The 15,429-nt window shown below is 39.5% G+C and overlaps 3 protein-coding genes across 6 annotated transcripts; 2 read left to right on the forward strand and 1 right to left on the reverse strand.

Moving 5' to 3' along the window:
* Nucleotides 1-429: 429 nt before the first annotated feature.
* LOC121193736 (protein ABHD8-like) lies at nucleotides 430-9,616 on the reverse strand. Of its 2 annotated transcripts, none has more exons than XM_041056189.1 (5): nucleotides 9,602-9,616; nucleotides 3,631-4,457; nucleotides 3,310-3,480; nucleotides 2,940-3,156; nucleotides 430-2,804 (listed from the first exon to the last, which is right to left on the reverse strand). In XM_041056189.1, exons 2-5 carry the CDS (start codon nucleotides 4,446-4,448, stop codon nucleotides 2,592-2,594), a joined length of 1,419 nt encoding a protein of 472 aa, XP_040912123.1. In that variant the 5' UTR covers nucleotides 4,449-4,457; nucleotides 9,602-9,616; the 3' UTR covers nucleotides 430-2,591. The 2 variants fall into 2 exon arrangements, with proteins under 2 accessions (XP_040912123.1, XP_040912122.1); XM_041056188.1 differs by lacking the exon at nucleotides 9,602-9,616 and adding an exon at nucleotides 7,024-7,231.
* Nucleotides 9,181-11,403, forward strand: mrpl34 (mitochondrial ribosomal protein L34). Of its 2 annotated transcripts, none has more exons than XM_041056190.1 (2): nucleotides 9,181-9,315; nucleotides 10,144-11,403. In XM_041056190.1, exons 1-2 carry the CDS (start codon nucleotides 9,260-9,262, stop codon nucleotides 10,463-10,465), a joined length of 378 nt encoding a protein of 125 aa, XP_040912124.1. In that variant the 5' UTR covers nucleotides 9,181-9,259; the 3' UTR covers nucleotides 10,466-11,403. The 2 variants fall into 2 exon arrangements, with proteins under 2 accessions (XP_040912124.1, XP_040912125.1); XM_041056191.1 differs by having other exon boundaries at nucleotides 9,184-9,315; nucleotides 10,147-11,403.
* Nucleotides 11,404-11,843: 440 nt separating this feature from the next.
* On the forward strand, nucleotides 11,844-15,335 carry LOC121193157 (DET1- and DDB1-associated protein 1-like). Of its 2 annotated transcripts, none has more exons than XM_041055340.1 (5): nucleotides 11,844-12,176; nucleotides 12,469-12,549; nucleotides 12,742-12,793; nucleotides 13,116-13,177; nucleotides 13,304-15,335. In XM_041055340.1, the coding sequence occupies exons 1-5, from the start codon at nucleotides 12,168-12,170 to the stop codon at nucleotides 13,406-13,408; spliced, it is 309 nt and encodes a 102-aa protein (XP_040911274.1). In that variant the 5' UTR covers nucleotides 11,844-12,167; the 3' UTR covers nucleotides 13,409-15,335. The 2 variants fall into 2 exon arrangements, with proteins under 2 accessions (XP_040911274.1, XP_040911275.1); XM_041055341.1 differs by having other exon boundaries at nucleotides 12,469-12,534.
* Nucleotides 15,336-15,429: the final 94 nt, after the last annotated feature.

Genomic DNA, 15,429 nt, shown 5'->3' on the forward strand with positions numbered 1-15,429 from the left:
AAATATCTAGTTTCGTATTTAATTAATGAATGGAGAGAGCGGTTTTCTTTTGGTCATCTGTTTAACATTTAATTTTGGCTAGATAATAAATATTGGACTATAGAACAGTAGTCATATGGAGTTATTTGGAAATTGAATTAGGTGCTATGAGGATAGGCAAGGAAATTTATTTATTAAAAACAATTAGGAAAGATAATCCGATAATACTAATCTGGCTGTATCCTGCATGTAGCTTTAGGATTTATGCTTCCTGCTATAGTCCTTGTGTAACAATCAGAACAAATAATCTAGTCTTCCTACTTTTTGTTGCGTTTTTAGTGAAATAGTAAAATGCATTAGTCATTTTCAATTTTTTAATTTGTAATGAAACTCACTGCGGCAAAACAGACCATATTACTGCAAACAAACAAGACAGCAAAAACACCTGTAGACTGTGAACATCTGTTTTATTTCATGCCGGGAAAGGCACATCCATACACTGAATCCAACTGTTTTCATAGGCTATATAATGTTATATGCATCTACGCTCAGGCAGTGCATATATTATGATTCCCATGAATAAATGCAACAATAACAATTAGCACATTTTGTTAACCACAAGATATAGCACATATGAGCACTGACAATTTGTATATGCACACTTTTAGCATAAGAGGAAGTACATGTGCACCCTGTAGTCCATACAGTTTTACTGACCTTTTACACCAAAGGAAACATACAGTACATTGCATCAGCAGCACTTGTTGGTTTTTGGAAAGTCCATAGAGAATATATAACGTTTTAGAGGCGTCAGTGCCAGGTCAGTCTATTTCCATTCTGTTTCTCTCTATTTTGTTCCAGTTGCATAAGACCAGTCATGTTGCATCCGCATTCTGTCAAAATGCATATATAACAGACCGGCATGATGAGTACAGATGTCCCTCTTTTTAAGGGGGCTTTCTCCTTTGGCCATGTCATATTTGATTTCAAGCTTTGGACACCCGGTTTCAAATCCACCAATTTACTTTATGTTCTGCTACTCAAAACAGTATAAACTATCCAGTCAACAGATGAGCACTGTCAGGAAGCATAACAGACTGTGCTTTTACTCGCACCTTACTGTCCCACTATGAGACAAAGCAACACCCATGAATGAATGTCTTCCAGTAAGCATAATGTTCAGCTCATTCTTTCAGTCTGACACTATAAGATAAATATGGTGGACTGGAGAGTAGTAGGGAAACACACAGTTGGTTTGCATTTATCAGCTTAGAGACACAACAGCTTAAAGCGGTCAATACAACCACAATTTGTTATGGCAGTTGCTGTTATTTCAGAATAAAGGCAGAATAATACTTACACATTAAGAGGAACACTCATTTGATTAAAGATTAGTCCACTGGGAATTTTTCAATATGAGAATATATTGCAAGTGTCTGAAACAATCCCCGTATCTTTTCATAATCTGAACTCATGCAGGGCCTCAGTACTTTGTATCCTTAGGATATTATTATATAGTTCTGAAGAAATGGCTGCTAGAATAAAGGAGAGGAACCATTAGGCATCCAGTTCATGTTTGTTTTTTAAATAAATCTCTCATTGAATATTAGTTTCTTTTCATGCAACTATGAATTGATGAACTGGTTATATTGTGCTTAACATAGCCACACACAGCTTTTTGGATTTAGATTTTATATTAGAGTTCAATATATGGAAAATAAAGTGCTGTAATTTGGAAATAGATGAGCCAATTTCACTGATAATAGTTATGATTGTGATTTGTCATGTTTGAGATGGTATGCATTGCACAGTGTATGAATGTGAATAATAGCTGACTTGATGGCAGGTGAACAATGAATTCTTGTGTTTCCTTCAGACAGAATGCATTTTATGTATGCATGTGGCGCAATTAGTAATTAAATTTTGCATATACATTAGCATGTATTTAATGTTTTAATCCATTTCCCTCTACCATCCTGTCAGTATTTGATAATAAATTATTATTATCAACAGTTTAATTTTATTGTAATCTCTCCTTCACCATCATTCTGGCAAATAATTTCTCAACCCAGTACATACTAATTTGCCAGCTCCTCACTGAAAGCAGATGTAAGATGGAACCAATGAGTTAATAACCATTTCATTAAGGTAGAACAGAAGCTCTGCAGTAATTTACAGAATATTTAAAGTAAAGGCGAGGAAATTCAGAAACCATTTCATGGATTTTATGCCTTCTGCATCTTGTAATAGTCAGTTCTTCACCAGAAACATTTTATACACAAATCACAAATGGACATCGTCCTTTTGATCTCCAGGTATTGTGTTGTTTTGCAAACATGACGTGATGGAGCACAGACTCGTATCAAAAAGCGAAGCAGAAACTGACTGTGTATTTGCATCCGTTCCTCTCGTCCTTATGTTTGTTCCATCATTCTCTAGTTGGCACCACGCCCAAGTCCTGCTTTATCTTGAAGCACCAGTGGCCGTCTGCATCCTTAAGATGTGGCCCTGTATATAACAGCTCTCAGCCTGGGAGCAGCCTTAAGAAACCATGCCAACTGCCAAAAAAGGCCTTCCGCTTGGTTCTGTGATAAAACTAGACTCCTCGTAGGTTATTTGTCCATAAGATTATTGATTTTCAGTGTGTGGTGAGTGTCACTGACAGAAACTGTCTTCTCTGTGTCTGTCTTGGTGCTGTCTTTTTTAGACATGTCAGGCTCCCATAGAAAGAACTCATGGAGGAGGGTGTTGACAGTGTCAGGACACTCCATCATGACCATGTGACTTCCTTCCTCAATGACTTTTAAGAACGCAAAGAGGAGGATCTACAAAAGAAGGCAAAAAAATGAATGTATGTAGAACTTTACAACAGGTAATACCACAGCACAAACAAGACATTTCATATTTAAAAAAATCACAAGATAAATAAGCAGTCATTCACTTATGAGGATGTACTATACCTCTGCCATGCGCTGGTCCTCTTCCATGGGCACAAACTTGTCACACATGCCATGAACCAGAAGGATGGGCACAGTGAGCTCAGCATGGTAGACCTCATCCCCCTCAGGCCAGTACTGGCCACTCATCATGGCTCGCAGGACAAATGGAGACACATTGAAGGCATTACCCTGCTTCAACAGCTGCTTTTCTTTGGCGCCCTGACGGGCAAATCCAGCTCTAAAGGTGTGAGGGAGAGAAAGAAGGGTTTACCTTTAAGTTTTTCTCTATCACTACACAAATGTTTTGACATCCTCAAGCAATGCTGTTCTTTGCCTGAGAGAAGTTACTACGATGCATCGATTTTTGGCACCACACAAATGCAGATCTTACTTGAGGAAGCTCCAGGCCAGACACGGTGACAGACAGTGAAGGACGCAAGATGGCAGTTGGAAGATGGAGCACAGGCTGGGCTCCAGAGCTGTGGGACCCCCTCCATTGATCATCACTACCTTATGGACCAAATCAGGATATTCATGGGCCAGGAAGGTGCAAAAAGACACGCTGGAAGAGATATAATAAGATGGATACGACATGTTAACAGCATGTTAGCGAAACTAGTAGGAAAGTTTCCCTGATCAGCTGTAGAATTACTTCAGAAACACTTCCAGTGGTGAATGATTTTGAAAAAAAAAGCATCTCACAAAGACTCACCCATATGAGTGGCCAATGAGAATGTTGCGTTTACGAGCATATCTCTTAAAGATGGCACGTAGGTCCTCTGCCAGGGCATAAAATGTGTAAGCTGCTGCAATCTGTGGGGCAGTGCTGGCTCCATGCCCTGCCAGATCCGGCGCGATGACCTCATAGCCCAACCGGGAGAAGAAGTCTAGTTGGCTGCCCCAAATGTCCAGAGAGCCTCCCACGCCATGCACAAAGAACAGCGCTACGTCTGAGTGCGTCCCTTTGCAGCTTGAGATCACCCTCTTTGAGTCAATAAACACCGTGCGCTTGGGCTTGCGGCGACGGCGGCGAGGAGGCGGAGCAGGTTTCTGTTCCCCAGCAGGTGGAGGAACCGGAGGAGGAACAGGGTTGGGGTCTGGAGAGGAGGCCATTTCTTTGTAATCAGCCAGCTCCACCTCCACAGTGCTACAGGGCTCCAGATCCCCATCCTGACACTGCAGAATCTCAGAGTGCAAAACGTCACCAAGATTCTCAATCACCAGCTGGCCGTTGCGGTAGACTGTGATCTTCCTCTTACAGTGGACACTGCTGCCAGTATTGCTCTCGTTATCCTCCGGAGAGCTGTCATCACCGCAGTCACCATCCGTCTTGTCCTTGCCTGCAACTTGGTCCTCCGTCACTAAGGGCTGACGCTCAGGGACGATGTGCCGCACTCGCAAGACTCTCCCAGGTTTCACCTCCACAAACTCAAATCCATCAGAGGGTTCTGACGACTCCAGAGGCAAGACCAGACTGGCAGCCTTCCCAGTCAGGCAGCACAGTATCCCTTCAGTGATGCTGGTCAGCATGGCGCTTCCCTGCATAAACCACATCACAACGAAACAGGTCATCAATCAGATGCTTAATTTGAAATATAACACAAAAGCAGATTATGAAATGATCAAAATGGTTTGTTTTGTTTCAAGCATTAGCACTATAAAGTTTCCAGATCTGCAGTGTTTGCAAATGTCAACAGCTCAACAGGAAGAAAATGGGTCCCAGCTTGATTCCTCTAAAATTGGACCCAAGCTGTTTCCTAGCAACACAGTCACAATGAAACTGTCTTCTTTATCCTCTCATCAGACCACAGGCAGAGTTGAGTGAAATGACACACACCAAGAGCACGGATGCTTTACATTTAACAGGCTGCAAACCATTATGCAAATTCAAAACACCACAGCCGGTGTAAGAGCAGTTCAAACAGCCTTTGTGAAGAACTAGTAACACACTCACCTGCGTGACAAAGCAGCTTAACATACAGAGATTCCACGTTCATAAACAGACAACATGAACACAACACTTGTTCCCAATGTCAGTGAAGACTGACCATTCACATGCCGACCTAGACATTTGCTATTAATAACCCCTGCTTTTCACATGGCCAGAATGAGGATATGTATAAATAGAGAACACCAGTCATATGGCATGACTGTGTACATGCCAGCATACAATATGTCTCCAAACTGTACCAAACTGTATATAGCCGTTTTCCAGGCTATACCATTTCCAGTGGAGATGAGACAAAAACTGTCTTTGTTTTCCTCCTCAGGTCCAGTCACAGCTAAACTGCATTTAGTCATGTTGTGCAAATGAAGCATCATTAGTCCTCACTTTTCATTCAAATACAGACTGGTTATCTCTAGGAAAAAGAGTGGGAAGAGTCACATCTACGTGATAAGGCTTTATTGTTTCCTGGTTACAGAGACTGTGAAGCAGAGCTCAGTGTGCACATTACTGCCCACAGGGCAGACAGTCATATCACTTATCATGATATATCATGTAACATGTAGTTTAGATCATGGTTGTGTTTCAATCATGGTTCCTACTTGGTATACTTGATTAGAGTACATAACATCTAAGCATACTGAGATGTGTTGCTGAGAGGTAAAATGTAATAAATATGAATGGATAAATACAAATTAATTTTAGTAGGTTGAATATATACATAACTGTGACTAGGGGATTAATTGTCAATCATTTTCTTTTTCATAGATGCTTTTTGGTTAAATACAAAGTCAACAAGGTTAAGGCTTTAACAAGAGCTTGGCTGAGGTAAATCAGTGAAATAGACTTTTAATGCACAAGTTTGGCACAACAGCAAGGGGTAAAAGGAGCCGGTTAACCCAGTCTATGTCTACATGTGCACAGGAGGGCTCGTGTGCATGTGTCTATATGCATGTGTCTATGTGCATGTGTCTGTGTGCATGTGTCTGTGTGCATGTGTCTGTGTGCATGTGTTGTTGGTAACAGGGGTAGTCTGAAGGTCAGTGCATCAAGTGCTATCCCATTACACCCTCGAGCAGGGTGAATGTTAACTGGCTGTCCTGTCTTTCCACAAACATTAACATGGAGCGTTGACACAAGAAGCACACAGACACTCCAAACTGTAGCCATCCGTCAGCAAAACTGCTGCAAACCTTGCTATACATTCAAATGGTGTTTTACATTATAGAAAACACAATTCTGCACTTTAATATATATCTATTTGTGATGGCTCCTAAGCAATTCGGTCATTTTATTATGAACCAATCAGTCTTGTCACATCAGCTCCGAGTTGCACATGATGAGAGGTGGTCATTAATGACAGCGGTGAACACTTTGACAGCATGACAGGAAGGCCCAGTCACAGAGATACCACTGCACCTCATTAACAGAAAACTAACTACAGCAGCACTGATCAGCAGCTCCGTCATCTAAATCAGGGATACTCCTCCTGACCTACTATCCCTCATTACCATCAACCAGGATTTCAACATGGCATCTGAAATCCACAAACCCTAAAGTCAAGCAGGCTGAAGGTTACTCAGCCATGTTCATTTTTTTGTCTGCATTGCAGAATATATAGGTTGATATGTCTGCCAAGTCTTACACAAACACACATTTGGTACACTGTGTGCTATTTCCAAAACGTTACACATTCTACAGTGCAAAGCAGTCTTACCTGATATCTGCACATGAAATACGTATATTTGCCCAAAAAAAAAGGGGGGGGGGGGCTAATGCACAAATCTCCTACATGTTGTTGCTGGTTCTAAAAGGCTGCAGATTTCATATAATGACATACATCATTAAGTTATTATGTTTCACAGTAATGCAAATACATAGTGAAGAACGGTTTTACAAGACTAATAAATGGCATCACATAAAAAGCTTCTCATAACAAATATTTGAAAGATTAAAAATCCGTAGCAGTTTTCTGCGCGAGGCCGTAATTACAACGCGTCAAATGTAATTGTGTACTGAAAACAGCGGTTTGTTTTTGCGCTGTCACGGGTTAAATGCATGCAGTGATCGTGCAGCTGTTTACTGGCGCTGATGACAATATGTTGTACAATTAACATTAGCTGATTAGACAACATGATGCAATAAAAATCGATCCCTTACCTGCAGAATTACTGATGATTAAGGTGATTGGAAATGTGCACCAAAAGGATGACAAGTCAGGGGCCGACGAAACTGAACTGAGAAAAACGTTGCATTTGGTGCAACAATTTGTCTACGCAAGAGCTATGCTGCAAAATAGTAAATGCTTCTTATTAGACTGCTATCACAGAACACGGAGGGGCTTGCATTGATGATAAAGTAGGCATCCATAAAATTGTGCCAATTGCATTTCAATAAGATACCCATTACGATAACAAACAGCAGTGTTTTCTCTCCCTCAGCATTCACTGCGCATCCAGGCCAGACCCTACCCACCCCTGCTTGCCCTTATCCGCAGCAGCAACAGCAGTCTTCGGGCATTTTCGCTCCTGAGTGGCAGTGGGGAGGGCGAATGGAGGAACCGCCTGTACTGTGAGGAGGCCAATGGGAGAGGCTTTTTTTCCCTGTTGCTAAGGCTGATGGAATAGCAAAATGCGTGCGTCCGTGCGTGTGCTCGCTCTCGGTCAAGGAAGAGTGACAGAAATGATGAAATGTTAAAATGACGGTCCAGAGATTTATCCAAATAAGCTGACACATGATCATGATCAGGCCCGAATGTGTGGTCCCCATTTCAAACTATACACCTGACTTTAAAATCATCTGAACTGCATCATAATGAAAGCGTGTTATTGCAGTTGCTGCATCATTTGTAGGGAGAAATGACCTTTGCGTTTTAACCTGTTGGATTTAGATGTGCTGTCTTCTTCTGTTACCCTTGAACTCACATCAACAAAGTGGTACTACAGGGACGGTCCGGTGCCTGTCACGGATCAACCAGCCATGACGTTTATGGGGAGGAGAGCCTGCGAGCCAACAGCTGTGTACTTTCTGTTATTGTCTGGCAGCCAGTGTAAATAACAATTAGTCTTTATATTTACGCACAGCAGACAACTGGTGTTAATAAAAAGTATTTAAAAAATCAGTTAGACATGCCAGGATAGACAATATGGAAATTTCCCCTCTGCGCATTCAGTATGGAAACAAACTACATAGTATAAAAGGGTAATTTCCTTGTCAGAGAACAAACGACCCTCATAGAACAATTCATACAGGGTGTAAATCTTGTATTGTACTGTACCTAAATGGACACGTTTCTCAGTTGTGACTCAGTCCTCAAGTGACTGCCATTATTCCTAGAACATCACATTTTCTACCACTTTTTCCTACATCCAGCCTCATTCTTGTCACCCAGAATTTGGATGTATTAGTACAAATAACTTCAGTCTCCCTGCACATATTGAATTTATCTCATCAACATGCTAACCCTGTAAATCTTCACATTCAAAATAATGTATCCGGACATAAGCTTTCAAATGTCTCTGAGGATTTCCCAGCACGGGCAGAAAGAGGATGGTGTTGACGTGCAAAAAGATTTCTCCCACAGTGCAGTGTGACAAGGGCAATGGCTAAATGTGGAGCAGATGAAATGCTGAGATGCACAACAGTGTGTGGATGGCCACTGAGGTGCTGAAAAGGATTTGTAGCACATGCTGTTTTTCATTTATTCTACAGTATTATCTGCAGCATTTTAATCTGTTGTGTTTAGACATTTGCTGTAATCCTTAATGCCATTAAAGCTTAATCTGGTTTTGGTTTACATTACTTTTTGTAGAAACTTGTGTTTGTATAACATGGGCTCATCAGACTTAAAAGACTATGAATATTGGGTAATATTTAAGTAAGTTTAAATAAATAAAGACTCACAAAATTAGTAGATCCCTATATATTGCCACAACTATTTAGCCTTTTGACTGTTTAGGGGAATTACATTTTGGTAGCAGTGGTGCACTGATTAGTAAACATATTTGATTTTGACATTATTTGAGTGAGACCCATTGCAAGTTAAGTGTTGTGCTGCACTGATTTGTGAGGACTACACTCAGGGTAATGTATTGAGAACAGTGTGCGTTATAGTGTTAGAAAACTGAATTGTAAAAGTGCTTGAGAAAAAAAACGTGCTCATGAAATTGAGATAAAACTATAAATACATTTGTATGGTACGTTGTACCCTGAGTAAAACCTCTCAGGCAGAGCTTCCTTTTAGACCGCAGGGAAGAGCGTTTGCACCAGTAAGAAGCATTTTAATTGGCTGAAGTCTGAGCCAATCACTGTGCTTCATATACGGAGGGTTAGGTTACTAGCAGACCTGTGACATTCACTGTTCTCATGTCTGTGTCAACTGTATAAATATCTCAAAATGAACACCGTGTTGTCGTCTTTTTCCCGACTGCGTGGAATAATCTATTTCAGCAGGTAATAAGTGTTGCACGTATTTATATGACAGACAGAGGGCGAAGTGTTACGATGCTAATAATGGCAAACTAGCTTAGCAGGACGTTAGCAACGTGGCTAGTTGATCATGCATGTTGCTAACTACTGATTTGAAATGACGTTTAGTCTGCTGATGGCTAATCCAACTATATCTTAATGATAACTAACCAAACAAAAGTTTATATAAACAAATTATATACGACGGTACTGATCTGCACGTGAAGACTGTATTAGCTGTAGTAGTTAAGTTAGCTACCGTATTACTCACTTGGGGAGCTGAAGGGGGCATGTTGTAGCTTCATCTGAGATTTGGTCCCTATCCCAGCCTCAGAGGGAATTAAAAAAAAAAATCAAAAGGTTTCCGGAAACAGGTTGCATCCTCAGGAGTAACGTGGGTCCGTGATATCTAGAAATGTCACGGAAAAACAGACGTTAAGATCCATTTTTTAAAACTGTCCAGTCAGGGACAGTGTTTAAAGCCAGATCAACTTTTTTTTTGCTGGCTTTGTTTCATGATATGTACATTTACTACACAACAGGTCATGTTTATAATTTTACTCAACACAACTCCTACGATTATACTTACTAAATAACAGTTAAAGTTTAAGTTTATGCAGTTCCGTGCATAAACAAATTTTAGTATTATGTTGATAGCGGAAAGCAAGGCATGGGATTTGCAGTAGCATAAATGTATTAGTATTATTATTATAATACTGCTGTGATTACTCATGCATGTAATCGCAGCAGTAGTGTGGCATAATGTTAGACAATACCATTTGTTTGTAACATTTTTTAAATGTGCTCTTTTAGCAGCATCGCTTCAGGGAAACTTGCAACAACAGGCACCTCCCGTCTCAGATTATTCAGCTACTGGATTGCACCCAGAGCAGCTGCAGGACCTCAGATTTCTAGATGTGGACCGCTTTCTTCGCAAGCTGAGGGATCAGGAGTGTTCCAGCAGCTTCCGTGGCAATACCAGCAGGTGCGGACACGGAAGAGAGGCACAGAATATCAGCCCAAGAACATCAAACGCAAGAGGACCCATGGTTGGATCAAGAGAGTCAGCTCACAAGGAGGCATAGAGGTGATCCTACGGCGCATGTTGAAGGGACGGAAATCACTCACGCACTGAAGGTTCCAGTCGGAAAACCTGTTAAGACTTTCAAGAAACAGACATTAATTCTGAAATACTGGAGGTGCTCAGCAAATGGGAAAGAAAATGTGTATTGGGTTAACTGGTGATACTGGGTGTGGGTGGGGTTTAGCATTCAAACTGCATTCATAATGGGCAGAAAAATGGACTGGTCTTTGACAAACAAGTTGCATTTCACTTGGGTTAAAAGAAGGCTGGTCATTTCACCCAATCAGTTTTAATGGGGCTTGATTTCATACATATTGAATAACAACTCAACATCTCTGTAAAGTTATGGTCATAATCATTAAATGTATGCAGATTTATGTTTTGTTTTTTTGCTTGTGTGATATCATTTGGTTGAAAGACAAAAATGTGTCTTTAATAAAAATGAGCTTGTAAAATCAATGTTATCTTAGTTGTTGTTAAATAAAAACACCCAATTCTGGTTGACTTGGAAATAAAAGCCATCTCTGCAGAATTTACAGTAAATGCAGATATTTCACATTTACATTTATTCAACTGAAGGATAGATAGATAGATAGAGAAGCAGGAGAGGAGGACTGCTTTCAGACCTGGTGGTTCTGTGTTACACCAGACAGGGTAACAGAGTTCCCTCAGCAGACTGTCATTTACAAACCAAGAAATAGTTGAAAATAATAATTTCAACTATTATTATTTTCAACTATTTCTTGGTTTGTAAATAGTTGAAAATAATAATTTGTGGCAACTAAAAATTAGACAAAGAAATCTGGAATTAACCAATATTTTTATATGAGAGACAATACACATGCACATGACTAACGAAAATAAATCAGCACTTACAGTGTATGATAGTGAGTGAATAATCTACAGTTTTAGAAAATATTTTACAGTTGATGGATAAGTAGTAGGTAGGAGTTTGAATGTAGTTTTGGAATTAAATTGATTTTAAAATATTAACTGCTTCAAGTTGTGTATTTATCCTTCTAATATCCCACTGCTTGTTTCTGCATTCTATATGAACAATATAGTTTTATCAGCAACATTATTAGTAATTAGTTGTTACAATTACAGTTTGTGAGGAGAGATTACACTGCTGTTGTTCAAGTATGTATGTTGTTCAGTATTTTAACCGCCATTCGCTCTGTTGTTATAAGTTCAACTCAAAGGTGCGAGCAGCAATACCAGCTAACAGAAGCATAAACACATACAGCAGAAAGTACTTCTGTTGTTTTCACTAGGGGTTCATGCCACAGCCCCCCTTTACTGGAGGATTGGTCTGTTACATAATCACTTTATAACCAATCAGCATATTGTTTTTTTCCCACGTCACACGTCCACCACTGTTCAACCAATCAGATGCGTTGAATCTCGGACGGTAACCGCCCCCGAGCAGGCGAACAACAAAAATGGAGTTGTGAACTAGTAGCAAGTTAGCCACCGAAGGACATACAATTTCAGTTTTTTTTTTTTTAAATTACCCTTACGTGAGTTGAAGTTTATAACTGAGTGAAGTAACGCGATGCGACCATATCGAAGTCATACGTAGTGTGTATTTTGCAGCAGTCGAAAGAAGCTGCCGAACGGGTAAACAAACCGGTATCTCTACGACAAAGACAAGAAGGTTTAGCGGCTAGCCAGCTAAAAGAGAAGCGTCTGCTCGTTTTCATTCTCGCTGTGTGGAGCTGGTTAACAAGCGAAGAACGTGACTCGGGCAGAAATGGAGAAGGTAGGTTTGTAGCTGGTTATTTTGCTTAGTCGTCATTTCAGATTAAATGTTATTTTAGTTACATTCGATAGACACGTTGCTTACGCGGTGGCAAGCAGAACGTAGTCTTTGTCATTCCATACCACATTATCAACAAGTTATCTGATAAAATGGAAGAGGTATGGCGTTTGTTTACGTTACCTAGTTATGTCTGTGGTAGTTGGCCTCACCACCCGGGACTTTCCGCGAGTTGCAGCTGTAGACACGGCGAAATGTTTTTGATCATAATGTTTTTGCTCTCTTGCGTCCACAGGGAGATTTCCTGAAGGGACTGCCTGTCTACAACAAAAATAACTTCAGCAGGTTCCATGCAGACTCTGTATGTAAAGCATCAGTAAGTGATTCTATATGTTCTGAAAGCATTAGCGCCAAGATTAAAAAAAAAATCTTATGTTGTCAGTTCAAGGTGTAGTTTAGGTTCTCAATTAAGTAATCTTTGGTCACATGGTCATACGATGCTACTGTTTTTTGTCTGAGGTAATTCTGGCCAATTTACACACTAATGCGGGTCTCAATGTTGTTTTAGAACCGGCGACCATCTGTGTATCTTCCTACCCGAGAATATCCATCAGAGCAGAGTAAGTACACGGACCTAGTGGATGTTCATTAAGCTGGAATATTTAACCTTTCTGTCAAAAGGTTAAGTGTTGGTTATATATTTTAGATATATCTTAGTGAAGCAGTATTCTTCACTCTTCATTTTTTCTGTTTAGCCATGGTCTCAATTTAAACCTTTCTTTAAGGAAATCAACTTCACGCCTAGGATGACAGTGTAGTTATCACTTTAGCAACTTTTTACTCTATATGGGAACAGCTGATTTAAATGCATATTGACTTTTGTGCACCTTGTGACTTTGTGTCTCTCATGATCTAATAAATGGCTGTGTTGTTTCTCCTCAGTCATAGTCACAGAGAAGACAAACATCTTGTTGCGATATCTTCATCAACAGTGGGACAAAAAGGTAAAGATTTTAAAAGAGAGTCACCGAAAAGTGCTGGTGCTAATTGCGTTATCTGCCACAGTAGATATCCTCTGTATTGTTGTTAATAGTTTGCTAAATGTCTTCTTTCTTTTCTCGTGTTAACAGAATGCAGCAAAAAAGCGAGAGCAGGAACATGGAGAGGGGGAGAACACAGCGCCTCCAAGAAAAATTGCCAGAACAGACAGCCGAGAGCTAAATGAGGATTCATAAAGCAAAGTGCTGTCAGTGCACGCCCAGCAGAGACTGACCTACACAAACAAAATGCAAACAGAGATTCAGGATATATGTTTGCAAACCCAGGCCTTGGCACTGAAGCACACAAGGATCGACACATTTCAGACCACAGTCATCATGACGTTGATTTAAATAGAAGACAGATTTCCTTAACCAAAAGCTTTTTTCTTCCGATTATTATTATCCGATTATTTACTGATTTCACTCACTATTTTCATTACTTCCAAGAACCTATGCCTCAGATTTTAGTCTTTGCAGTTTTAAAAATAACATACATCTACCTCCTTATTCCTGAGCCCCTTTGGTTTTCATTCACTTATGCTCACAGAGTTTTCTTTTAAATATGCAGGGAGTTAAGTCGTTGTTCCTCTGCTGCCATTTAAGGGTTTACAGTTGTAGTTATTCATACCATCTCTGAGATATGCATGATTTATTTAAAGTCTGTAAATGTGAAGTTACATGTCATCTTTGCTTTGGCTCCTACTTCATTAGGATATTTTTTATTTTGAATTATGTTATGGCAGTGGTCCTTAAAAATATTATTTTAGCTCATCCTTTATGTGATTACTGTCATTGGAGTAACTGAAAATAAAAATACATTGTGTTACTTGCGTAAATTGATGATCCATTCAGGGTTTTGTCACGGACTGTGTCGTGGAGAAAGACGAGTGCTGAAAGAAATGTTCTTATGTTTTCTCCTGATGATTAATGATTTATTGCCTTAAGTGGAAGTGAGTGTGTTTTCACTATCTCTTAGAGTGCCCCCTTGGTTTACATTGTTGTTTCAGGAAGAAATGAACCACCGCTGAGTTGAGTGGATATTAGCATGTCTTTTCAATAAGGACACATTAAAGCCAATATAGTCATGCTAGAGGATGCAAACTCTTTTTGTACAATGTGACCTGCAGGTTTTGTAGCCATATTCTAAGTTTGATGCTCAATACTATGAGATCATGACTTTATGAGCAGTGCTTGTATCTTTGTTATTGCATGATTAGCACAGTATTTTATGAAATATGTGATGACTAAAGGTATGTATAAAATTACACTTCAGCTGTACTAATGTGTTGGCTACTTGTAAAAACTGCTGTTGGTTATAAATGTGCCATTCACATTTGCTCAAATTGGTCAATCATTTGAGTTATTTTGAGGGAATGTATGTTTGGCTTTACAAGTTTTTGACAGCAGGGCTGAGTAAACTGTCTTTCTTTTCTGTACGAGAAATTGCCGAAGTTCATCATAATGCTCCACAATTCTTGTGTATTTGCACAGTGTGTATATATTGTGAATGTTCTGACTTCTTTTTTTCAGGTAACAGGACAACTACTCATTGTTTATCTTCCCTAAGTCAGCTGTATTTTTTTTTCACTTCGTTTAGCCAAATTGTTTTACAGCAGAAGGATACAAGCCAAGAGTTTGGTTAGAACAAAAAAAAAACTTTTTACTTCATTTGTTTTGCACCTTTAGAAAAAAATTACGTGCACTGCAAATTTATAAAGAGCGATCTGCTGCAAATAGTGTTTGACACATTTTCAGTGACAAAGGCAAAAGTTGCAGTCACAATACATGTTCTTACCGATTGCTTTTCAAAGGTTTACAGAGTATATGTTCAGTTTTACCGCTTATGTAAGTCAAACCAAGCATAATACACACTGTAAGTTCCTCAAGTATGACTTTAAACTATAGAGAGACGTGCAGTGTTTTGTTTTCCCCGACTCTTCATAGAAGAGTGTGCTAACTCTATTTTTGTGATATAGTTTGTATCACGTCACCTGATTAAGTTTGGAATGCGTTTATTGTTAAATGCTTTGAGTTTATTGTATAAATGTACTGTTGTCAATTTCTTGTTTTTGTATAGACTACACTGAAATACAGTAAAGGCTATAACTCACAGTAAACAGCATCAGCAAAATCCCCTCCTTCGTATAACATTTACTGTAGGTGGTTGTTCAAATAGTGTGAAATTTAATTGAAAAATATCTTGATTGTTTATAGGA

Source organism: Toxotes jaculatrix, chromosome 14 (genome assembly GCF_017976425.1).
Source record: "Toxotes jaculatrix isolate fToxJac2 chromosome 14, fToxJac2.pri, whole genome shotgun sequence".
NCBI lineage: Eukaryota > Metazoa > Chordata > Actinopteri > Toxotidae > Toxotes > Toxotes jaculatrix.

Bases quoted from the DNA above. Each gene is read 5' to 3' on its own strand.
- LOC121193736 (XM_041056189.1), bottom strand. From the start codon at position 4,448: ATGCTGACCAGCATCACTGAAGGGATACTGTGCTGCCTGACTGGGAAG. The intron at 3,481-3,630 runs GTGAGTCTTTGT...TATCTCTTCCAG, and splicing joins CTCATTGGCCACTCATATGG to CGTGTCTTTTTGCACCTTCC. The intron at 3,157-3,309 runs GTAAGATCTGCA...TCACACCTTTAG, and splicing joins CTGGCCTGGAGCTTCCTCAA to AGCTGGATTTGCCCGTCAGG.
- LOC121193157 (XM_041055340.1), top strand. The intron at 12,550-12,741 runs GTAAGTGATTCT...ATGTTGTTTTAG, and splicing joins ACTCTGTATGTAAAGCATCA to AACCGGCGACCATCTGTGTA. The intron at 12,794-13,115 runs GTAAGTACACGG...GTTTCTCCTCAG, and splicing joins AGAATATCCATCAGAGCAGA to TCATAGTCACAGAGAAGACA.
- mrpl34 (XM_041056190.1), top strand. From the start codon at position 9,260: ATGAACACCGTGTTGTCGTCTTTTTCCCGACTGCGTGGAATAATCTAT. The intron at 9,316-10,143 runs GTAATAAGTGTT...GTGCTCTTTTAG, and splicing joins GGAATAATCTATTTCAGCAG to CAGCATCGCTTCAGGGAAAC.